Raw genomic sequence first — 25,981 nt, forward strand, 5'->3', positions numbered from 1 at the left:
TGCTTTATTTTTCCGACCCTCAGGCTGTTTTTCAACTTGCTTTCCAATGACTAAATCCTTTCTTAGAATGTGGGCTTAAGCATCCTTTGTTTACAGAGGATCTGAATTTCAGAAAATCAATTTCTCCACATCTGTGGCTTTAGGCCTTTTCCTCAATCAGCCTCCTAGCAAAGTAATTTCTCAGATTCAAGGGTGACCTAGTTGTGCTGGCTTCGGTGAACATTACATGGCCTTACCTGATGGAGGTAATAAAGAGGAGCTGCTGCTGCTTGATTCTTGATGCCAGGCCACGGGAACACTCTCCTGATCGTCAGGCAGTGTCCTGCCCACTGACGTGCCAACATACCCTCTAGGCATCTGGGCCCAATGTGACATCCCACTGAAATGTGTGTGCTCTAAGCAGCCATCCATCAGACGTTTCGGAGCTTTAAATGCCAGGACTGGCACAGGCTCTACGCAAGGTAATCCTCAGGAAATCCCATTCAGAGATTCCATTTCACTGTGGGGTACTAAAGTGTAGGGATCTAAATCCAAAAAATCACCTTGTAAATTCAGGTGAGATTGCAAATTCTGATAAACGGCTGCCAAAGGAGCAGTGTAGGGAAAGTTCTCCAAGGTCTTTTATCACTGCTGATTTCACCATCCTTGCCCATCACCATTGGTCCTGGAGCTATTTTTGGACCTGACCAAGGCATCCACTTCTTATTTCAACTTGATTGGAGTCCTTCTGCCCTGCCCCAAGTTTGTGATTCCTACTTCTGATCTCGTGTGTAACTGGAAAGGAAAAAAGACTAAAGTGACACAAAGCCCTGCTGATGTCAAGAGTAATTTAAAGTCCCAAAGGATTCACAACCCTCCATTCCATATGTTCTTTGGAAATTTTCTTTTAACCATTACTACCCAACTTTAGACATACCACATCCTGTTATAGCTTTAAGATATAGCTTCAATCCAATCACTTTTCTCCATTACCACTGCTGAGCCCAGAGCCCAAGGCACCTCCATGCCTGCCTGAACTCTTTCAGAGCCTCCCTACCAGCCACTAGTCCTGCTCTCTATGTTCTTGCCTCTCTACAAGGGTATCCTAGTTTTTTCCACCACAAGAGCTGGGATGATAACTTTCAAATATACATCAGGTAATATTGCTCCTCTGCTCAAACTTCTCACTAGCTTCCTATTGCAGGTAAATGTAATACAACTCTTCACCACGGCCTTCAGAACCCTAGGTGCTGCTTCCCTGTGACATCAGCTCTTGACCCCTTTTCTCTAGCTCATTGCTCCACAGCTATACTGGCATCTTCCTGTTTCTTAACCTGGGATTCCCTATCCCTGTATTTCCATGTGCTGGGTTTCTCCTGGTCCCTCAGCTCTCCGCTCAGGTGAAGTCACATTGGAGAGACCACCCCTGACCGAGCTATTTAAAGTAGCCCCCACCTACGAGCACAGTCTCACTATTCCATTTTATTTTTTCATAGTGCTTATTTCTTCTGATACATTCTTTCTTGTTGGTTCACTGATCTAGACAGGGGTTGGCAAACTTCAGCCTGCAGGCCAAAGTCAGCCCACCGCCTGATTTTGTACAGCCCATGAGCTAATTGTTTTACGTTTTTAAATGGCTGAACTAAATCAAAAGATAACTATTTCATGACATGAAAATTATATGAAATTAAAATGTCAGTGTCCATAAATAAAGGTATTTTTGGAACACAGCCACATTCGTTTGCTTATATCTTGTCTCTGGCTGCTTCTGCATCCCACTAGCAGAAATGAGCAGTTGTAGCAGAGCTTGCATGACCCACAAAGCCTTCAGTATTTCCTGCCTGGCTCTTTACAGATAAAGCGCACAGACCCCTGGTATAGATATATATTCTCTTTCCTCCCCTCTTCTTCACCTCCTTAATACTAAAACATCTAAAAGCAGGGACTAAATATATTAAAGCAGGGACCATAGATGTGTTATTTATTGTATCCTCAGTAAGCACATGCAAACAAATAGTTGTTTATTAAATCAGTGGGCCACTTATGGAATGTTGCTGGGCAACCAGGGAGCATAATACTCTGAACCATATTTTCATAGATCTGCCTAAAAACAACAACAAAAAATGCTGGCAAATTTAATGAAAGAACACCTCAAGTAGAGCTCAAAGTCACACGTAAACTTATTAAGTTTAAATTCCTGAAGTGTGTAGTGAAAATAACCCTAGGTGCCATAATAGATAGATTCTGAAATCTCAGCAGTTGAATGCAATAAAAGTTTAATTCTTGTTCATCTGGTGAACAGTTTTGGGGCTAGGAACTCTGGTTAAGACTCAGGCCTATGGAGGCTCCACCGTCTTTTTGGGTTTTTCTGGCTATCAACATCCAGACAACAGATCAGAAAGCAAGCAAGTGGAAACTCTGCTGGAGCTTTGAGGGAGCCAGGCTAGGAGAGATGTATATCGCTTCTGCTGTACTCCACTGGCTAGAACCCAATCACATGGCCCACCTTGATGCAAGGCAGGCTGGTAAATGAAATTGCTGGCTAGGTAGCCACTTTCACCAACACTTCTATGCCATGAAAGGCGAATAAGAAGCTTGGTGGTTATCTAGTTGTCTTTGCCACAATAGGCAACTTACTTTGAAAAAATGTATTATAATGGACTTATTTTTGGACATCAGGGGCTGGGTTTCAAAGGCAGCCTAGAGATACAAATGTGTAAATTTGATTTAATGACAGTGCAAGGTAGATCAACTGAATTTAACTGTTCTATGATTATCTCCTTTTTAGACTTTATTCACTCAAAAAAAAATCTGATTTATCATCTAGACTCATTTTCTACATTCAAAGAATCTTTAGAGGTAGATGGAAAACAGAAGATCAAAAATCATAACTGGCCCCAGGAGAAGACCTCTCACTGTCAGAATTATTTAAATCCTCTCCTGAACAGTGGGCCCCAGTCTTTACCAAACTACTGGCTCTGATTTACTTTCAGAGAGAATCAAAGTTCCTGCACATCCTCAGTAGAGAATCAAAGGGCTGTACAATAATCCAACCCATTTCTCTAAGAAAGAGAAATTTACTCTTTCATCTCCCAAGTGCAATGTCTCTTCAAAAATCTTTGCCAGCACTTTTTTTTAGCAAAATGTGGAACCAGATTTCTCAGCCTGCTAGCTCACACAAGGTACAAGCTGGGTTTTGGCATCACCCTGCTCTTCTGACTGGTGATATTGTTTTATTTACCCACAAAAAGGTTAGGAATAAAATAAGCTTGTTTATAGCATTTAACTGTTCCTCTAGCTTTTGACATCAAAGGAGCTGTATAAAGTCCAAGCTATATAAGTTTTATAGATCTGAATTTAATACCACTGTCTTTTTTTTTTTTTTTTCAGTTAAAACTATTCATTTTTTTAATTTTTTTCCAATTATAATTTACATTCAATATTATTTTGTATTAGTTTCAGGTGTACAGCACAGTGGTTAGACAATCATATACTTTACAAAATGTTCCCCCCAGTATTTTCAATGCCCACCTGGCACCACACATAGTTACCACAATATTACTGACTGTATTTCCTATGCTGTACTTTACATCCCCATGACTGTTCCATAACTTCCAATCTGTACTTCTCAATCCCTCCACCTTTTTAACCAGTCCCTCCACCCCCTTGCCTCTGGCAACCATCAGTCTGTTCTCTGTATCTGTGAGTCTGTTTCTGTTTTGTTGTTCATTTATCTTGTTCTTTAGATCCCACATATAAGTGAAATCATATAGTATTTGTCTTTCTCTGACTTAGTTCACTTAACATAATACCCTCTAGGGAAGGACCACTATCCTTAAAAATTAAAGTCTCTTTCTAAGCCATGGAAGTTGGTCTGCACAGATTTATCTTGCTTTATTTTCTCCCACCTTTTATCAAAATCACTTGATATTTTAGATCAGTGTTTTGTAGTTTGGGGACCGCTTATCCTAGGACATTTTGCATGTAAAGAGGGTTACATTGTCAAATATGTTTGAAAAATGCTCCACAGTAGATGCGCCTTGTGATTGATAATGCTCAACAGCAAATTGAAACGGAAACATCTTGCAGTATAGAAGCCTGTGAGCCTGCTGAATAGAACAGAATGGTTTAGTCTCCTGACGACTTAATGTGAACCACATACACTGTGCTCATTGTTGCACGTGAATTGAGTCCTCGCAGCAGCCCCATGAGACAGGTATTATTGTTGTATGCCTTCTACAAAGCAGGAACCGAGGCCCACTGAGGTCAAGCAACCAGCCCAATGTCAAACAAGTAGTAATTAGGGATGTCTGACTTTTAAATCAGATCTTTCTAATACCAAAGATCAATCCCTTGACCAAGCTCCCACTTTTAAAAATAATACCATTTAGAACACTGTAGATTTTAGAGAAATGAGTTGCAGGTTAAAAGAGACAATTTCCCTGATATTGATGGTTGTACAGTTTGAATAGGAGCAGCTAAACCTGTGACTAATTGAGAAGGGGAAAGAAGGAAAGAAGAAAGGGAGGGAGGGAAGGAAGAAAAGGCAACAGAGAAGGAAATGGGGGGAGGGGGATGACATTTACATTTGCCAGACCTTCTCCTGAGTTTGTACTGATTATAGTATATAACCTTGCCTTTGATGTCCATGACCTAGCTTCTATGCTGTGCCACTAATCTGCTATATAATCTATATATTATAAATCAGATGATTTGATCTCCCCGAGCCTGTTTTCTCATCTGTAAAACAGAAAATAATCCCAAACCTGCCCATGCTACTTACATAGTGTGAGAAACAAAAGAGTTAAGTAGACTTTGGAATGTTTTAAAAACTTGCATCATGATATACTACAATAGTGGTTTTAAACATCTATTTTTCAGCCAGAGGGTTCCTTGTAAAAATGAATTCTAAGGGGAATTCCAGTATGTGAAAGAGATAAAAGGCAGAGCTGACTGCTGAAGCAGGGATGAGGGACCCTGAGCTTCCTCCCCATCCCTAGACTGTGACCCTCCTCACCTAAAAGTGCTGAGGGGCGCCACAGATGCCCTAAGGTTCTATCGAACACACACCAAGCAAAGGGGGGAGGCAAAACTGCACTCTGGCCTTAAGCAAGTACCCTAGTCACTGGGCCTCTGTTTTCTTCTCCATAAAAGGAACAGGTTGGAAGAAATGATTATTCGGGCTTCTTCCAGCTCTGATATTCTGGAAATCTAAGTTTCTAGTTCCTGCGTCCCTAGAGAAATGACTCTTCCTATGCTAACTAAAGTGCCCCACACAGGCAATATAGTGCTCATGCCTACATTGAGGGTCAATCTTGACCCAATGTCCTGAGAGACAGCTTCCCCTTCAGGCCTCTGAGCTGTCTCAGCACCTGTATGGTGAACTGTCTCCATGTTGGATGCATTCACTCAACAAACGTTTCCTGTGCTGCTTCTCTGTGAAAGCATGTGCGTGCTAAGAAAGGGCTCCTAGCATGACTAGACCTCCCGCCTTGTCCACAAGGAGCCCGCAGCATCATGGAGAAATGGGGACAGACCCGCAAACAGCTAGAGTACAGGGCCAGTGGGAACCTACACCACGTACTCAAGCATTGCTGGCAGCTGACTGGCGCTGCGCAGGGCCTGGCCCTGCAGTCAGCCTTCCTGGCTTGGATCCTGGCTCCATGACACTCCTGTGGTCTTGGAAAAGTTACCTCACTTCTCCACATCTCAGTTTCTTCACATTTACATTGAGAATGAGAATTACCCACTTTGTAGGTTTTTGTGAGGATGAAAGAAGTTAAAGCATTATAAGCACTTAGAAGAGCACCCGAAACACAATAAGCATTCGATAAATGTTAACTAATGTGATTTCCAGCCCAGGGCCAAGTCCTCTCTTAGCAAGAACAGCATAATGGTGAAAAGCTGCCTCTGGAGACAGACTGCCAAGGTTCCAGGCCAAGCTCAGCTGCTTCCCAGCTGCATCGCCTTGGGCAAGTTAACAAACACCCCTCAGCCAGGTGAAAGGGTGTCAAACTATAAATCACACAGCCTCTGAAATAGCAAGAATATCATCAACGTTGGCTATTATTTTTAATGGCAGTGATATTGCAGGGAGAGTTGATCATTTCCAACTGAGGGGACGGGAAATGACATCAGGGTGAACGTGACATTTGGGTTGACCACTGGCATGTGCCTAGGTTCTTGTGAACCTGAACTGAGTTCCAGCTATTGGGAGACCAGCTCATCCCTCTGCATATGCAGCTCAAGTTCTCCCCTTTTTACCCTTTCCATCTATAGCCAGCTGAATGACCACAAAACAAAACACAACTGTCTAAAGACATACAGAGACAGAGACAGAGTTGGAAACAGAGATGGGGTGTGTGCGTGTGTGTGTGTGTATTAACCATGCCATTTTGCTCTTCCCAGGCCTTCCATGACTCCTCATTGCCTTCAGGATAGTTTACACTGTTAGACTTCAAATCCCTCTGTTGCCTAGACCCAAGGGCCCCACTGCCCTCTGCATTAATCTGTGCTTCCACCCAGGAGCCACTTACCTTACATACCTGGGCAGACTCCTGCCTTCGCGTCTTGGCTCATGCTCTCTCTGATCTAAAAGGCTTGGGTCCAACCCGTTCATTCCTCATAACTTTAAACTTTGCCTCCTCCTGCTGCCTTTCTCCCAGCATAGGTTCCCAGAGTTGGCTTCTGCTTCTCTGAGCTCCCTAGGCCCTGGCTACCTGAACCATTTACTTGTTACTTCTGGAGCCCCATGTATGTGTGGGTAAAGCCTTCCAAAGCAGACCGGAGGAACTGTCAGAATAAGAGCCATTTTTTAGACTTTCATTGTACCTCTCTCAACCCTGCCATACAATACCACCACCATTTTAGCTCAGAGCCTTACGCACAGTAGGGATTCTCAAACACCTTGGAAGAGGAGTCAGTATAAACAACCTACTGATTTTTTTAGAAAATAATGTTAGCCGATATTTCTAGGCACTACTAAATGCTCAGTATTATAAACATTTATCACTGGAAATAAGAGAAAGAAAGAAATACAGGATAAAATAACCATCACCTAGGAGGTTGAGTCTAGATGGAAAAATACAGTTAACCTAAAAAGAAAGCAAAAGGACATAATGCTCAATCATAGGACTCCAACTACCATTCAGAATGGGCTCAGGTAGAGAAGGGTTAATAGGCCTGGGGGAAAGAGGGGTTTGGCCTTGTGAACTACAGGGAATTAAATTTCCACAGCCCTGGTGTGCACTGTACAAAGCAGTTTACCTGTGCATACACTTAAGCCCTCACCCCTCAGAGCAGGCAGTTTCCAGGCTTAGCCCATCATGGTGAGGGTTTTCACAGGGGTGGCGCTGGGAGGACCTAGAGAGCGTCTTGCCTCTTGTTTTTATCTACCAGTATCTTAGAGCCTGGTATGTCAGCATTACCTAGAGTGATGCTGAGCTCCTTGCTTTCCTGTCTGGTATCAGTTGGGTGGCCCAAAACAGGCCAGTCCTGAGAATCCTGGCTCAACTTATGTCACCACCTTCCTCTCATTAACAGATTGGTTACTGGAATGAAGATGACAAGTTTGTCCCTGCAGCCACTGATGCTCAAGCTGGGGGGGATAATTCAAGTGTCCAGAATAGAACGTACATCGTCACTACAATCCTAGTGAGTACTCACTCCTTCATGGAGGCTATCCTACCCGGGATGCAAGCTAAACCCACACAGAGGTGCCCCCCAGGAGTGAAAGCTGGTCGTTCTTGCCAAAACTGTGCCATAGGTAGAAAGAGGGAGTGGAAAAAAGTTTCTGAATTTTCTGAAAGTCAGAGGTACTTTTTTCACTCTGGCTCTGCCATGACTTCACTTTGTGCCCTTGGATAAGTCACTCATCCTCCTTTGAGCCATAGTTTCCCCAAATATAAAACGTAAGGGTGAGACTACATTGTGGTGGTTCTCAGGCTCCACCCTCCCTCAGTAAAAGTCATTTTCAAAGAAAGTCTCCTGAAGCCCAGCTGCTAAAGTGGATATAAGTAAAGCTGCCATGATTTTCAATGACTGATCATGAGCCTATTTAGGGTCCACAACCCCAACACAGTGCCCTCAGAGGTATCTCCAAAAAATACAAGAGCTCCTGGAACATAATTTTAAAAGCTGTGCACCACATCTCAATGGTGAAACATTCTTATTTAACCATTTGCATCCTTAACCCAAGAAGTTTTGTCATGGGGGAGCAGAAATGCAAGAAGTAGATTTAGGGGCTAGAGAGACTTCCCCAAAGTTAACCAGTGTTAGCTACATCCTCCTCTGCCACTCCAAAGTCTTTCCTGCCCATGAGTGATCGCATAACCCACGTTCTCCATCTCCCCATTTCTCCACCAGGAAGATCCTTATGTGATGCTCAAGAAGAACGCCAACCAGTTTGAGGGCAATGACCGCTATGAGGGCTACTGTGTGGAGCTGGCGGCAGAGATTGCCAAGCATGTGGGCTACTCCTACCGTCTTGAGATAGTCAGCGATGGAAAATACGGAGCCCGCGACCCTGACACAAAGGCTTGGAATGGCATGGTGGGAGAGCTGGTCTATGGAGTAAGTTCCCCACAGGGTGGAAAATTCCAGAGCAGAGATAGAAGGTTTGAAAATAAATCATTTGGTGATTGGCTGGCCATGCCCACAGATGAACAGAGACTCCATAATTTTGTCTTATGTATTGTTACTGATGAAAAGCTGAGTTCCCAAATCCAATGTCTTAAGGCATTCTTTGTTCAGGTTCCTGGTCCAAGCTCCCTCAGCCAAACTCAGCTCAATCTTGTGACCAGGATGAGTTGTCACTTTACTTATGGCTTACTCAACATAAAGTCACTTATAGCTCAAAGTCATTTACAGCTCCCTCAATATAAATTTCTTCCCTGGTGTTAGATGCACCCAGCTCAACTTTCTCATCACTTGCCCCAATACTTCCTTCTCCTGCACCTCCCATTTCAGCCAAAGCACCCCCTGTATCACTCCGTTCTCTAGAGTGCTCTCTCTCATTCTACACCTCTAAAATCCTACCCCTCCTCCAAAACCTGTATCAAATACCACCTCTTCGAAGGTTTCATTTCTTTCTCCCCATAACAAGTACGCACTCCCCTTCTTAACTGTTCTTGCCTTCCCCTGTAGAATTTCGTTTCTGCTTCTGTTACAGCTTACCCTGGGGCTTGTATAATGGTTATCTGTGTAATAGGGTTAGGTCTACTACATCTTTGTATCACTCACTATACCTAAAATAACACCGTGAACAACTGCCATAAAATCTTCCACAAACTGAAGCAGTTTTGAGAAGCCACTGAATGCCTAAGTTGTTTTCAAATATTTAGGGAATCATTGAGAAGTAAAAGATCTGATCCCTGTTCCCCAAGGATGCTAACTAACATTCTGTAGGGTTCTACCCTAGAAAGACAATGGTAGAGAAAAGTAAAATACTGAAGTTCAGGCAAGAGGCTGAGTTCATCTGGACCTCGAGAAGGATATGGAACTTGAAATCGGCCAAGACTCAAACAGAGAGAAAGGCAGCCCTGGAATTTTAAAGTATAAACAATAAAGTAGTGATGGAAATAAGTAAGATACGAGAGAAAAGAGAGAAAACATTGGTGCTTTTCATGAAGGGCTTGGGTGGGGAGTGGTCAGGGGAAAGTGTGAGAGAGAAATGACAAGGGGAAGAGTGCGCATTGAGCCGGCGGGCACTGGGAGACCGTGAGGTACTTGAGTAGAATATAAACGTGGGTGTAAGAAGAATCCAGCTGCCACTCACAGAAATGGAAGTTAATGCAGGCTGGGTCTCTGAGCTGAAGCATACGCTGAGTCCCAGGTTGATGCTGAGCTCTGCTCAGGACAAAGCCATCATTTAGGAGCTTTTTAAATCTCATTGTCTCATATCAAGGCAAAAGAGTCATGATGGCCATGGGAGCCTTACAAAGGGAATTCAAAGAACAAAGAGATGGAATAAGGAAAATCTTCCCCAGGGAGGTGGCTTTCGAGATGACCTGGAAAGATGGTTAATGAGCTGAGGGGTGGGGTGTGCTCCGACCCTTTCCCCTCCCTCTACTACCTCTCAGTTTGGGAAGCTCCACTGATGAAACAGAGAGACCTGGATGGCTAATGCCACATCTGGAGGCTGGTTTCCATGGGAACTTCCACCAAGCCTGTAAGGTCATTCCCCTGGCAACTGCTGTGAACTTTTCACCTTCACCAACATTCATCTTCATCTTCACCCCAGGTTCCCTTAATAAAAGGCCTGTGATGGGGCAGAACAATGGTGTGATCATCCTGAGGGCGGGACCCCACTGTAGCCAAGCAGCCAGTGATGAGTCACTGGCTCATCAGTAACAGAGCAGAGTTACCTCCGGGCGCCCCTGACCACCCCTCCACCTGCCCTGCCCTCTGCCCAGCACAGGCTGTATTCTGAAGACTCTAGGATGGGCCCAACTGGATACCCTCCCTTGATTTTCATTTGGCTTTTCTTTTCTGTTCCCTGAAGAATAAAAGAATTTGGGGCAGTATATCTCAGCCACAACCAGTGAAGAAAGAAAAAGCTCATTTGGAGGCCTCCAAATGTATTTTTTGGTGCCTTTTAAATAGCTAAGTCAGCCAGAGAGTTGCTCTCTCTTGATCTTATCAACTAATATAGTAGTAGCATTTCGGCATGAAGCGTGTGTCAGGTGCCATGCTGAATACTTTGCCCACATAACCACCCCGGAAGGTGGATATGATTATTTTCCACATTTTATAGGTAAGGACACCAAGGCCCAGGGAGGTTAGGTAATTTGACAAAGGAAACACAGCTAGTAAAAGTCGAGCAGGGACATGCAGCCAGCCTGGCCTTTGTACCCTACGCTGGGATATACTACCTGAGTAGAAACCACCGCACCCAAGCTCTGGACTGTATGGCCAGTATTAAGGGGGGCTAAGAATAGCAAGAGCCTCTGCATTCCCAGATGCCACAAGCCGCAAATGAAGCTTCGGCTTCTTAGATGGGGATGGCTTTGTGCCTGATTCACAGGTGACTTTCTTGCCTGTCCTTTGAGTGAAGCAGAAAGACAGTGAACTCTGCAGACAGACACTCGAAACTGAGTTCATACTTTGCCAACTTACTGACTACATGACTCCTGCAAGCCACTGAACTCCTCTGAAAAACAGGCAAAATGAATCCTTCATCCCAGGACTGGGGTGGGGAGTGTTCACCCACACAGTGCCTGGCTCGCAGTGGTTCTCCAACCCTGACCCTTTTCTCCACTTCTTGCTTTTACTTACTGCATCAAAACTGTTCACTGTTTCCCCAGGATTGTTTTTAGACACCACATATTTTGTTTGGGGATCCCTTAGGTCTATGGTTCTCAAAGTGTGAGGTCTGGACCTTCAGCACCAGCATGAAAATTCTCAGGTCTCACTCTACACCCACTGAAACCAGATGCTACCTGTATTTTTAAGAGCCCTCCAAGTGATTCTGAGGCATGTTCAAGTTTCAGAGCCACTGTCCCAAGGTGTCAGTTTAAGAAAGTAATTTTAAGTGCCCGTGAAATGCTCACATTTCATAGTACTCTCACATATTAGAATTCACTTAACCCTCACAAAACAATCCTGTCAAATAGGCAAAACAAAAATGATGTTGTGCCTCTCTTTTTTTAGTGAGGAAATTGATATCCAAAAAGACAACTGTCTCAATTAAGGCTAGTGAGTCACAGAGAAGAGCAGCCAGGTCAATGTTCCCAGCTCAGCTCTGCCCTTGATCAAGCCTGCTGAGCTCTAGTAACTACTTAGGAGCTGGAAATGAACCCCCCCAACCTCTCGGTGAATGGGAAGCAAGCTAAAACACCACTGCTTTACACAAACCACCTTCTCTCTCTGGACCTGAGTTTCTTATCTGTAAAATGAGGTCTGTGAATTTAGCATCTCCCACTCTGTGTGTATTCTACACACGTGGGTCCCTATAGATGCACAGGTACCCACGGGCAATTAATTTTAGAAATACTCCACCTACTTCCTCCTAGAAATTCTCAGTGCACAGCGGTCATTTAAAGGTTCTGGGAAGTCCTACCCCAAAGTAACTTGTTTAAATTTTTGCTTCCCAACGTTTAATTTTATATTTATTAGCATCCCTCCAGAAATGTCTTAGAACTTCTCAATGAACTAAGCACTAAGATGAAGTGGGTCTATGATTTTTCCAGTCCACAGTCCATTCTATTAATTTGCATCAGGAAGCATCCAACAAATCCATTCAGTTCCTGTTACCACTTTCAAAGCTGGTAGTCTTTCACCTCCCTTTTGGGTAACTTGCACTCAGTCCCTCATTTCCATCCCTTTTCTCTCCCATTCCTTGTCTATCTATATTAGGTTATAGATAAAAGAATGGATATCTTCTCCCTTGCACCAGCTTATAGGTGTTTGTAAAAATTATCAAGATGTATGCAGTGGGTGTTAGGGGAAAAACCACACAGAATTACTACGAAATTCACACTTGACTCCACACTGCTTTACAGAAAGTTTCTCTCTGTGAGAACCTAAATCATTCTGAAGCCAGGCTTTTTATTCCACATAAAGTATCTTCTTAATAATCCCAGCCAATGAGAGTAATCAGAGGAAATCTCTAAGCAGCACCAGGCAGTGGCTAAGCGGGGCGCTTGTCTCAGGGCACCTGTCACTGGCCTCACTTAGGGACTGCTGTATAGCATCATAAGAGAAAGCCATACATCTCAAACAGACTTGCATAGGCATGTCTCTCCTTTCAGAAATGAACGTTGTGGCATTTGTCCATGGAACCTCTGGGTTCCCAGGACCTCCTGATCTCAGGCCAATAGAGCAGTGGATTTTTATTGCCTGATGCCAGTGTTGTTGCCATTAGAGAGAGGCAGGAAACACACAAGAGCAAGACTGGTGATCCACGTGCCGGATGCCTCCGGATAAGCATTTCTTGCAACCTTCTATGTTTATCCACATGCTGGATTTAAATTTTTAAAAGTGAATTATTTGTGTATTTCTTAGCAGTCTTCCTGAAAAAAAAAAAATAGTAGTGGTGCAACTTTTCCTTCTCTCTGCCAGGCAGGCCTTTACTCACATAATCCCCTCCTCCTCAAATGTGTTCTGTGCCAGCATCCTACTCTGTAAAAATCCTATTCGTCCTTCAGTGCCAAATTTATATGTCACTTCTTCAGTGCCAAATTTATATGTCACCTCCTTCTTGATAAAGCCCCTGATGTCCCCAGCCAGAATTAATCCCTCCCTGGTCTCCTGGGGCAGTTTGTATTTCTTGGATAGCACATACCCAGCCTACTTTGTAGACTGAGAGCTGTGTGTGTGTGTGCACGTGCACGCACGTACTAGTCTCTCCCAGTCGTTTATAATTTCTTGAGTTAGGGACCATAGCTTACCTACAGCTTCCAGCCTACGGCTTGCACACAATAAGTGCCAAATAAATGTTTATTGAGTTAAGTTTGTCTTCATCGCCTTGTTAGCCAGGGCTATCTTACTGCAGGTAAAAGAAACCCAACTCAAACTAGCCTAGGCAAACTGAAAGACTGGTTTGTGTTCTTGGGGTCAAACAGAAGAATATATGGGCACGTGATCCTAGGGAGCCCAGCATGACCCCTGAATGTAGGACAGCCCAAATGACTTCATCACGAATCAGCTTCTGCACCTCTCACTCTGCCTCTCAGAGCTCATGCTCACAAAACCAACTTGGGTCCTATGCCACCCTTAAGTGAGTCATTCTGGCCAGCGGAGTTGGCTAAACCCAGGTTGTGCGCGTCGCCATGTAACCACATGGTCAATACATTTGAACCAGGAGGACTGAGAGTGAGGCAGGAGTGGTTTCCTGGCAGAGGAAGGAGGCCTGGCTACCAGAAGGCAGAGCAACAGGTAGCACAAAAGCCCCTTCTAGGGAGGGGAGATGGCCCAAACAGTTAAACCTGTCCAATGATGGGACAACCTCTCCTGTAAGGTGCTGAGCTGATTGGCCATTTGTCAAAAGTATTTTATAGACAATAGGAGGGGTTGGGCTTCTAAGGTTCTTTCCAACTCACATCCCTTAAGACATAAAACACTATTCACAGTGAAGAAAGAAACAAGAGAACAGAGTGCTGCTGAGTCAACTGCATTTTTTTCTTTCTTTCTGTTTTTCTTTTTTTCCAGAGAGCAGATGTGGCTGTAGCCCCTTTAACAATCACCTTGGTCCGGGAGGAGGTGATAGACTTCTCCAAGCCATTTATGAGTTTGGGGATCTCCATCATGATAAAAAAGCCGCAGAAGTCCAAGCCGGGGGTCTTCTCCTTCCTTGATCCTTTGGCCTATGAGATTTGGATGTGCATTGTGTTTGCCTACATCGGAGTGAGCGTTGTCCTTTTCCTGGTCAGCCGTTTCAGCCCCTATGAGTGGCACAGTGAAGAGTTTGAGGAAGGGCGGGACCAGACAACCAGCGACCAGTCCAATGAGTTTGGGATATTCAACAGCCTGTGGTTCTCCCTGGGAGCCTTCATGCAGCAAGGATGTGACATTTCTCCCAGGTCAGTCTGCTCTTTTCAGCCCCTTTGCTCAGAGCTATGTTTTCCCTGGTAAAAGCAAATACTGAAAAGTTAAGAGATAGGAATTATTTGCAGACTTCACTGTACTCAGTGTTCCAACTATCCGTCAACCATCCATTGCATGCTGTGGATCATTTGGATGCATTCTGTGTCTGGGCCAGTTCTGTCTGCTCTCTGGCTGATGTGCTCTGTCAAGATTAATAAGCATAATCACAAATCTAATGTTCTGTAGCTGAAAGGTACAGAGAAAGAATCGGGGACAGTATGGTACAACTAACATTTATTGAGCACCTGCCATATGCCAAGCAAGATTTTGAGTTCTGTATGTGCATTTATCTCATTGAATCCTCACAGAAGCATAAGGTGAGGCTCTCATTATTTCTCCTTTATAAATGAGGAACTACAGAAATGATGGATATCTTGCCATGGTTAAACAGCTAGCGGCCAGGGGAGCTGAGATTCTGACTGCCATCCTGTACTACTTCTGAATGGTGACCGAGCAGTGAATTTTGAGTTGACTATAGCATATGCTCTGTGTGGCCCTGAGCAAGTCACCTGATCCTTGGCATCTTCATCTCTAGAGCTCTTCTTCTTGGTTCTGAGAAAGACCTTGAACATAGTTTACTTCTGATGGTGATATAAGTTTGTTTCTGGTGGTTCAAAAATAAGAGGTGCCTCTGATACCATATTGAGAGCACTGGGATGAGCTAATCAATAAGGTTCCAACCCCCCACCCCCATGGAACCAGAGAAGCTCCATTTTTGCCTGTTTTATATATTAGACTTGTGAATAGTATTTCTTTTGTAAAAGGATTCTGAAGCTAAGGAAGGAAGGAAGAAGGGGGGGAAGGGAGGGGAAAAGAAATTTGCAAACTACCAATCTAGACCAATTTCCACATTTATTTACCTCCTGTCTTTGGGTGTGCTGTTCTTTTGAGTACATTCTGAAATGTTCGTGCCACAAATCTCCTCCAAGCTACCTGATAAATAAGCACTGACTACGTTTCTTTTTACAGTGGCATGTCTATGGCTCTTTCTCCAGTAGGTAGTCCCTTATAGACTTGGAGTCCCTGCGGCATGCAGGGAAGCATGGCTAAGATTTGGCTACCGTGGATAGATTGACACGCACTCTCTTTCTGGGGGCATACTTGCATATCTACATCAAGGCCTCGTGAACATGCGCTGGAGACATCTGCACCACAGATAAGATTATTTGGCATGTGAGTGTCGACCAGGACCAATATTCCTAAGCAGCAATGGAATAAAATCTTTCTAAGGAGCTTTCTGCAGGACTCACTTTGCCTGCTGCATAATTTAGACCGTCTCATTACTCACCGTTATCATTTTGTTTTTCTTTAAATAAGAAGACAGTCGGGGGTGGGGGGAGGCTGCGTGGGAGAGGAAGTGTGAGACTGGATACTTGGCCAATACTGGGGAACACATGGTAAAGAGCAGATAGAACCAAGCAGGCAAAGGGCTGGCTTAAAAATAAATCAGGCCAGTGGATAAACAGTGAGAACAAATGGTTCTTACCTAGTCAGTATAATATAGAGCCATCAAAACATGTGTGTGTCTCAAAAGACCCATGAGCTTGTTTTTTTCTCCATTATTTCCTTCCTCGGTGGGTATCTTACCTCCTAATGGCACCCTGTGGGCAGGCCTCAGACTCCTCACCATTCCTCCAGAGGTCTCGAGTTGGTGGCCAACAGCTGAGTCCTCTGTCAAGCATGTTTTTCGTTGATCTTCACAGTTTGGCAATGATGACCCAAAACTGAGTGGCAGCTGCCCTTTTTAGCTGATCCATGCATTCCCCATTTCACCACAGCCCTGATCTTTCTGCTTTCATTACTTAGTCACTCCGCTGGCCCCTGAGAGGGTATCTGAGTTTGTGACCTTTATCTGCAAGAAGACTTTCAAACTGTGTTTCCAGGACTTCTGAGGGTTCTACTAGGGTATCTTAGGAACTGACACTGAGGTGAAGATGAGACTGAACAGGAACATAGTGTACCCAGCCTCCCTCCTCCATAATTCCACTCTATGCCTCTGTTTTTTCACTGGCAAAAAGGAAATAAGAATTCCTGCCTCAAGTACTGTTGTGAGGTTTAAAAGAGACTGATACGTATAGGCCCCGTAACACAGTATCCAGCCAGCACAAAGGAAGCTCTAAGAAACAGATGCTGGTTTTTATTATTTTACTGACTTCATATATTATTCCACTAACCTTCACTAGAAGAAAGTGTGCTTACACTGCTTTGAAAGCCACTGGGCTTCCCTCTTCTGGGGAAGTCCAGTGTGAAAACAGAAACAGCCAGTGTCCCCTCCAGAGGAGCATACCTGGGTTCCTGAGACTCCTCCTCACAGGAAATGAGAGGGAGGAGCTGTCATTTTGGATTAAAGGGCCTGACAGGACCAGCAGTAAACCTGACAGAATAAGGAGCTTTATCCACTTGGGGGGCCTCTCTCTTCTCGAGCCCACCCCAGCCTATCTGAGAGCTTAGGGCCTGTAGAAGCCCCCAAAGAGTCAGAATATAATACATTACAATGTTTCTTGGAAATATACACTAAAGAGAGAAGGCACCTTGCTCAGGCCAGACAAAAAGACAAGGACACTTAGACAATAATCTGGGCCAGAGACCAAGCAGACAACTGCAAACACTGATGGAAGCTTATGTTTTATACACATTTCCTGATGAATTCAACAAGTTTTGTGATGTGCACAACGACATGTTCGACACTCTGGGTGCTATGGTGGAAGGTACTTTCAGAAACTTGTATATTTCTAATTGTTCTTGCTATTTCCTGAAAGAGCATACCTTAAATCCTCACTAATTTATAATCTGGGGAACTAAGTTTCATCTGAATTGTATGTGCATTCATACACAATTTGCTCTATCTCTTTTTAATGTCTTCAAAATTCATGTAATGTCTGTTAGTCAAAGCCAACAAAATGTGGCCAAATGTGGTTGTCTGAAAGTCACAAAATAACCCGACCACAGTAATATGAACAGATGGAGTTCTGTTTCTCACATTATAGGAAAACTGGTGGCAGACAGTGGCTCTTGCTTGATTCAGTGACATCGGGGTCAGCTGTTCTGTGATTCTTGTCTTGTTTGCAAGATGGCAGCTCCCAGATTCTGTGTCCATATTTAAGCAGCAAGAGGGGAAAGAAGTGTTGCCAATCAGTTCTATGTCTTTGGGTCAGGGGAAAAAAGCTTAACAGAATACCCTCCACCCCAAGAAGATATCCTTTCCTATCTTATTAGTCAGAACAGTGGCCCATGATCACTTCTAATGGCAAGGGAAGCTGGGAGGCAAGAATTTAGGTGTTCCAGCCTCTAGAGTAGAAGGGATAGGAATAGATGTAGGGGAGCCAATCAGCATCATTGTCTAAAGTGTCTAAAGTCAATATTTTCTGCACCAGCACCATGAATAGATAAGATAATCTGTAATTCGCACATTTAATGATGTGTGCCAGTAAATGCTTCTGAAATGCTTTAAAGACTCTTCCATCCTCCCTTTAAAATGTTTATATGAAAAATTGGTTTTGTGTAACCTATTTTAGCATTCAAAGTTAAAATTCACTTTGGCTGTGATCACAGATAAAAATGTCATCCATGAATTGACGTTGAGGCCTGCTTCTTGTGCCCAAAGATCTATTTTTAATACATATATTAGATTTCTTTTTTATAGAGAGGAACATTTGGAGAAGGGATATATGAGAGACAAAAAATCATCACAGTCAAAATAAATCTTTAGTTCCCTCAACTTTCCTTTCTGTACCTTTTCCCCTATTTGTGGCCAATGTCATCCATTTATTCAACAGATGTTACTAATTGTCTATAACATTCAGAGCACGGTACTAGGTGCTGAGGCTATGAAGATATATTGATGACAGAGCATGGGGATGGGAGTCTTCGCTTCAAGGAACTGGCAGTACAGTGGGTATAGTGTATGAACAGACATTAAACAAGCAATTGTGAATGAATGTATAAATTATGCTGTGCCATGAATAAAATAAACCTCCTATAGCAATAGATAGTAAGGGAAGTGGGTTAAAGCAGACTTCCTCAGGATGTTCTGAGAAGGTTTCTCTGAGGAGCTGATAGGCAAGAAGGAGCTAGGCTTATTAGAACTGAGAGGCATAATGGCCATGGGTAAAGGCCCTCGGGTGGAAAAAAGCTTAGTGCTTTCAAGGATGGGAGGAGTAACCAGTATGTGGGTTTGAGATAACATTATAAAAGTAGGTAGAGGCCAGATCGTGTAGGGTCTCATGGCCATGGTATAGATTTGGAGTTTTACTCTAAATGCAATGAAAAAACATTGGAGAGTTTTAAACAAGGAAAGGATTGATTTACATGCTAAAACACCACTCTGGGGAGCTACGAGGAAAATGAATTAGAGCAGAGAATAGTCAAGAGTGAAAGCGGAGTGGCCAAGCAAGGTGCTCTTCTGGCGGTCCAGGGAATATTATGGTGATGGAAAGTAAGATGGTTGTGGAGATGGATTTGTGGTCTACTTTGGAACTAGAATTAACAGCACTTGCTGAGGCATTGGGTACATGAAGGTGAGGAGAGGGAGGAGTCCACAGTGAATCCAAGGGGTGGGGAGCATTTGAAAACCATGGAACTACAGTCCCAGAGACCTTTAGCTCTGGGTGGGATCATTAGGATGATCTCAGTTATCCATCTCACGTTACAGATGAGAAAACACACCCAAGAGGAGAAAAGGATTTTCTCCAAAGGTGACTGAGATAATAATTCTGGCCTCAGTGCTCAGACCAGAACTGCCTACCGCGAAGCCTCAATCCGAGGCTTCATTGCCTGCAAGGGAACTGAAAGTGAGCCTCTTCAGCTCTTTATTCCTACAGCTTCCATTTACCCATTGGCTTTTCCTTGGGGTCAGTACTTTCCTGGGTTCAGGTGACCTTAGTAAGAATGAGAGGGATTTGGAAGGTCTTAGAGAACAGAGGAAAATGGGAAATTAGACTTCAGCTTTCAGAGCTGTCTTTTATTCCTGATTTTAAAACGTATCAAAATATATGATAATTATCTCCACCTAGTGAAGATAATTACTCTCAGTGAGAAGTCTCAAGGGGGGGGCGATGGTACTTTGGAGATCTCTGGGAAACCTATACCACAACCCCCCAGCTAAAGGGCTTGCTGAGGGCGCTGTAACCAACTGATTCACCATGGGAACTAGGTGGCGAATGAGCAGAGCCCAAACCAACCGATAACACAATGACAGCCTGGTGCTTTGCATTCACACACAAATTCCATAGCAACCAACAGCCTCGCCCCCACATTAAGAGGTGAGGAGAAACCTGCCCCTCCACCTCAGGCTCTCCCTCCTCCCTTCCCAGGGATAGCCAAGCAAGCCTCTTCCTCTTCTTACATTGATACGGCCTGAGTGGTGCAAAGTAGGGATGCTGAGAGTAAATATTCATAAAAGCAGCCTGTAATTATAAAATATTTCACCTTTAGAAAACATAAGCCTAATTTAGGACATAGATTCATTGCTGCAAGGTACAGTGTCACAAGGACTTGTGGACAACGATGATGAAAGTAATCTGTGATAAATGCTCTTAGTCTTGGGACTGGGTATGGGGGTTTCTGAGTCAGAATCACCTGGGGTGTCTGTTAGACTGCAGGTTTCCAGGCCCTGCCCCAGATCTGCAGACTTGGAAATTCTGCAGCTGAAGAGAGGAATACACGTTTCACAAATCCTCTCCTTCCCCCAGGGCAGATGGGAATTAAAGTCATTGAACTAGGATATTGTCCAGGGAAGTCAGTTTTGAGGTCCAGGAAGCAAGGTCCACGGGTCAGACAGAAATGGTGCCAACCAACAGCCATGAATGCTGAACCCAAGGTTTGTCTGGCCTGCTTGGCCCTGTGGTATGTTACCTGCTAGGTGAGTGAGGCCCTGGGCACACAGGAGGCAACAGTAGCCATTGAAGGCAGAGGCCTTTCCAGTGACCCTGCCTCCTCATACGAGGAGGAGCTCACAGAGGGATCCACCAGAGTATATTCATCTTGTTCGTGTTTCCCTTCACATTAACAAGCAATGTCAATGTGGAGGGGTTGGCACAGGGGAGGGGATTCTGCCATCGTGGCAGGTGTGATGTGTGCATGGACCGTCTGGGAGTGGCCCCCATGCCTGGGGACTCCAGCTCAATGCCTCTTTCCTGTTCAACTTTAATCTTCTGCTACCTAATGGTGAGACCCAAAGCAAGGCTCCGATACTGAGCAGTTTCACAGACCATGGAAAAGCACAAGAGTCCAAGTTTCAAAAGCTCTGAAAGCCTCATAGGAGTATTAAAATTAATGCAGTGACGGGGGATAAAAGTTTCCCTGGATACACAAATGGAAAGCATCATTCTCTGCATCTCAGCCAGCAGTTCCAGCCATCAGCAAGGGGGGAGTCAAGCTGCTTGCTCTCTCTGGATTGCTCTGGAAACCCAAGATTTGAATAGTTTCATGGAAGGAGAGATTTTTTTTCCCCCCTCCAAAATCACAATAGGCAAATTTTCAGAAAGTATTTCACAGAGCTGAAAGGCATGATCAGGACCATTTATTCACTCATTATGTGTTTCCTTAGCACTTGTTAAGTGGCAGGCATGGTTCAAGGTGCTATGGGAGACATCAATGAAAAAAGCTGACAAAAATCCCTGCCCTTCCAGAGCTTAGCTTCTAGTGAGAGGAGGCAGGCAGTAAACAAAATAAAAATATAATTAACACCTAATCCCACTTTGATAGGTGAAGATTCCAGCTTACAGGGAGGGAAGAAAATTAGCCAAGTTCACATGGATAATTAGCGTAAGTTCGGTAACACAAGAATGGAGGCTGGCTGGGGCTGTGATTAACTGGGACACACATGTCAGCTAAAGGGGGCCACTCCCACTCAGTTCTAGACAGCCATTGCCATGGCAACCCTGTGCAGATGAAATGAAAGATGCCTAGGTTCCACTTGGGGAGGCCTGGAGGAATGGTGGGAAATATAAAAACACTACTGAATCTTTAATGCATATAGACATACACGGAATCATATTTAAATACTTAAAAAAATTCTCTTCTCCCCTCTTCCCTCCATTTTCAGTTCCAAGGATAAAATCTGATTGCTGTCTTTTTATTTCCTTTCACATGCCTTGGGAAATCTAGGCCATGAGTGGGGCTGCCGTAGAAGAAAGATGGCCCTATGTCTCTATGTCCAGAAATGCCTGCCCATGGCTACATCTTGCTAGGTCTCATATTTTCCTGGAGAGAATCCCGTTTTTCTTAAAGCCTCTCTGGAAGTATAGCACCTGAGATCAAGAGACCTAGTTGTTCATCTGGAAAGAAGTACTAAGTTCTATATAGGAAAAAGATGAAAGCATAATTAATTGAATTACGGGGAATGTATGAGGAGCCTGATGGTTTCAAGCATGAGTTAGGCACACCATCCAACTGTGGCAAATGAATATTCGTACCCTAGCTATGTTCAAGGGAGATAATAGGTGAAATAAGCCCAAGGTACCGAGCAGAAAATCAATGGTGTCAAGCACACAAACGCAGAAACTGCACACCTGGGTGATGACAGACATTGTGATTATCTGGTTGCTTAAGGAGGCACAGTAGCTGCTGGGAGCAGAATGGAGAGTCCTATCCAAGGGGAAAACAGGAGCAGCAGCTGTTGTCACAGGAGGCAGGCCCACAGGGTTGGAGGAGGAGCTTAGAAAGAAGCTCAATCAGTCTACCTATTGCCCACTGGGTGAGTCACTTCTCTGTCTCACTTTTCCCCCCTTCAAACTTGGAGCTAACCAGTCTCTAGTATGTCTTAGCCCCCATCTAAGGCTTGTCTCCCCTTTGATTCCCAGGTGCAGTCAAGGCTCCAGTCAAATCAAGTTGAGCTTCATTCTGTTTCCCAAGCCCCATGCTGCTTGTGTGCCCTGACATTCCCTCTACGTGAACTGACCTCTCCCATCTTTTCTGCTCAGGTCCTTCCCCTTTTGCAAATGCTGCTTTCCAACCCCAATTACTCCTCTGTAGCTGCTTTACAGTAATGGTTATAGCTTGAACTCTGGAATAGGGCAGCCGGTGATTGAGTCCTAACGCTACCACTTACTAGCGGTGTGAGCATGGGAAAATAGCTTCTCCGCACCTGTTTCTTCTCCTGGAAGATGATGATAATAAGAAGCCCTACTTCCAAAGGATATTTTGAGTATTAAATGACAATTGCACAGGGCTGACAGACAAACAGCAAATGCTGTTGACGTTGTTGTTGCTGTCGCCATTGTCATCTGAACCTATGAGTACATCTTGTATCTTCAACCTTCCACTGTTGTTCCCATGTCTGATTCTTATCAAGACACAGACTGGCATCTTATCTCTGCAACTCATTCAAATCCTTATATAGGCTGTTATATATTCTAATTACTTAACATCTGTTTGTTGAATGAATGAATATGTGCACTTTTTAAGGCCATGTCATAGTTTTCATTTAATGGAGAGAAAGCAACCTAATGGAGAGAATTTCTGGCTGTCACTAATTATGTGTGTCACATGAAACAATTCAGTCCTGCCCTTGGAATGGATTTGGAGGAAAAGGTAGAATTGGAGAAAAGGAAGTTAAATAGACCCAGATAAATAAGTTCCCTGTCATCCTAATGTTGCCAGTTACCCCATTATTCAGGAATACTCTGATCTTCTCTTTTTTGGAGAAAATAATAGCAATAATTGCTTTCATTTGTTGCATCTATGTGTCAAGCACACTGGTGTTAGATCATATCACTTCTAACCATCGTGACAACCTCTGCCCCAGTACATCAACACCATTTTACAGATGAGAAAACTGAGGCTCAGAGAGATTCGCTCCCTTATCCCTGGTTACCCAGCAGGTTTGGGGTTATAAGCCGTGTCTGCTTGATTCTAACGCCCATGATTTATTCTTGACACACCACTGTCTTCTACAACCAGAAATCTTCTGAAAGTCGTTAGAGCTCCCTGTGAGTTTTTAGAATTCATAATAAAAAGGCACCCCTAACTCTTTTTTTTTTTAATGGACCTTTTTTTACTTTGGATTGTTTTCTATTACTCCTCACAGTCTCTTTGTCTTTAAAACCCATCTCTGAGAAAGGAGAGGTGAGCACCCAGGAGTGCATTCTACCCCCACCAGGAGTGAGTGTAGTGTGGTCAGCTGGGGTAAGGGAGATGATGAAACAGAAACAAGAGCAAAGATGTAACTGGTGTCACTTTGGAGAGACCAACCTGTGGTTTCAGCTGGAAAGTGACTGTGGGCATACAGTGGGTGCCATAGTCAGGGCCAAAAGCTGGAGAGGCCATGTTTTTAACTATAGCACTTTAGGTATGAATGGGGGGAGGGGGGAGGTAAAAGAGATCACAAATGGCCTTAAAATTGTGGGGGTAAGAAACAGCTGGAGTCTACACATTTACCCTATAGTAAGGGCTGTGCAGATGTGATAAGATGTATGTACAACGATGTTCATTTCATTGCTGTTTTAAAAAGCTGAAAGTAGCCCTCTGTCCATTAGTAGAAGTCCATGGAAAGAAGTGATGGTTCATCATCCAATGAAACATGATGCAGCTGCTAAGGGGGATGAACAGGATGCCAGTGCTGCTCTGTGAAGAACTTTGGGGTTGCACAGCAGGGAAATAATGGGTTCTGGTCCCAAAGAATAGGCTCTTTTCACTGCACCATGCTGCCTCTATTGAACATAGGGAACTAGGGGGATGTGCAACCAAGGGCTAAATTCTGTGGTGTGTAGAGTTGGTGCCAGAATTTTTCTGAGAAAGGAAAAGTGAGTGTGGGCTGCAGTGAAAAGAGACATCTGGGAAAGCATTGGACTGTACCTTGAAACATGAGATAAGATTTTCCACAAAAGCAAAGTGAAGAGAGAAGTCTCTGGTGGGGACCACCATGAGCAAAGGCACTGAAGCAAGATGTGTTGAGCCATGGGATCTGTCAATCCAAATCTTCCCTAGGTACTCATAAGCCAAGTGTTCAGAGCTCACAAAGTTTAATGATACATTCAATATCATGACTTTTGGGTCCCTATAACCTGTTGTAAGGCCATTAGAGTGTTAACAAAGAAACACACGGAATTGAAAATGGGTTCTGCTGGGCTAGTTCTTCAGTTGCCACCAGATATAACTTCCAACTCCCTGTGGAATACCTTTATTGATTAGTGTTAAGGCTTGATCAACCATGGATGGAAGTGTGTCAGCCAGGCTCTAATTTCTAGAATTCAGAAGGTCCTGGCTGGATGCTCGAGGAGTCCCGGCCACTGCTGCTGCCAGGTTATTTATCTCATGAGCAGTAGGCAGAAGGGGCTGTCAGGGAGAAAGATGCCTTCTCCCTGTGGTATTCTGGCTGTGCGCTCGCCTGGTAGTCATCTTCTCTTCCATGTCCTATTTCTCTATGTAGGTACCCATTCTGGGAATGAGGAAAGTGAATTTTGTTTTGTTTCTGGTTACTATGGTTATGTATTGCTACAGACAAAAGAGAAGATTATATTCAGTCAAATGTTTTAATTGAGCACCATCTAGGATCTAAACTTCGCATTAAGCACAACACTAAGCGTTACGGTAGATGCAAAGAAGCAAGAAACATAGGTTCAGACCTCTGACTTTGCAAGTCAGTAGAGGGACCAAGATATACAAGAGAAAAGGTAGGTAATAAGGGAGACTGATAGCTGAATAATTCCCAAATATGGGATTTACAGTCAACAGATAGAGAAGAGAGGAAGATCACCGAGGACTAAACTGATCTGGGCTACACAAAGAGACTTGGGCTGGTCCCAAGGAATAAAGCTAGACTCGCAGAAGAAACTCCAGGTAAGATGGTCAGAAGGGAGGGGATCAAAGCAAAGAAGGGGAGATGGCTGTGTTTTGAGACTAAAATATCCCATTCTTCAGACAGACTTGGGTTTGGACCTTAGTCCACCAGTTACTAGCTGAAAGGCTTGAGCTAGTAACTTAACTGCCAAGCCTGTTTCCTAAACTTTAAAAATGGGCAAGCAGCCATCAGTACCAAAATTACAGGATTTTTATAAGAATGCACGAGCAAAAAGAGGCTAAAGCATGTTGCCTCGCACCTAACACATAGCAGGAGATCAAAATACCTTAATTTTCTTTCCCTTCTTTTGTGTTACTCACTTTATTTCCTTCCCACTTTGTTCCTGGCCTCTCACCAATCATTTATTCTCTGCTAAGCTTTCTGAGACTCACTGACTTGCATCTCCTTATCTGGCTATGCTCTGGGCCCAGCACCAGCCAGAGGGAAGTCTGGAGGCTGTTCCCAAGAGAAGGGGAAGGCTGCCGGGTTCAGTGTTATGACTCGAGGATATTGGCAGCATTATTCATCCCATCCCAGGGTTATTCCTCAGCTCAAGCCTGGAAAGAGCCTGGATCTGAGCTCCTGTCCATTTTCCTGGCATAACTTGTTCCCTGGGCAGTGACCCTTCCTTGCCAAGCC

At 44.0% G+C, this 25,981-nt stretch overlaps 1 protein-coding gene across 6 annotated transcripts in view; it reads left to right on the forward strand.

Moving 5' to 3' along the window:
• Nucleotides 1-25,981, forward strand: part of GRIA1 (glutamate ionotropic receptor AMPA type subunit 1) — a 266,749-nt gene that overhangs the window by 172,696 nt on the left and 68,072 nt on the right. For all 6 annotated transcript variants that reach the window (XM_081137494.1, XM_081137493.1, XM_081137498.1 and 3 more), the window contains 3 exons: nt 7,522-7,632; nt 8,344-8,550; nt 14,128-14,498. In XM_081137494.1, coding sequence (XP_080993620.1) covers nt 7,522-7,632; nt 8,344-8,550; nt 14,128-14,498 — 689 coding nt within the window. The remainder of the gene's footprint in view (nt 1-7,521; nt 7,633-8,343; nt 8,551-14,127; nt 14,499-25,981) is intronic.

Source organism: Miniopterus schreibersii (genome assembly GCF_964146895.1).
Source record: "Miniopterus schreibersii genome assembly, chromosome: 4".
Classification (NCBI taxonomy): domain Eukaryota; kingdom Metazoa; phylum Chordata; class Mammalia; order Chiroptera; family Miniopteridae; genus Miniopterus; species Miniopterus schreibersii.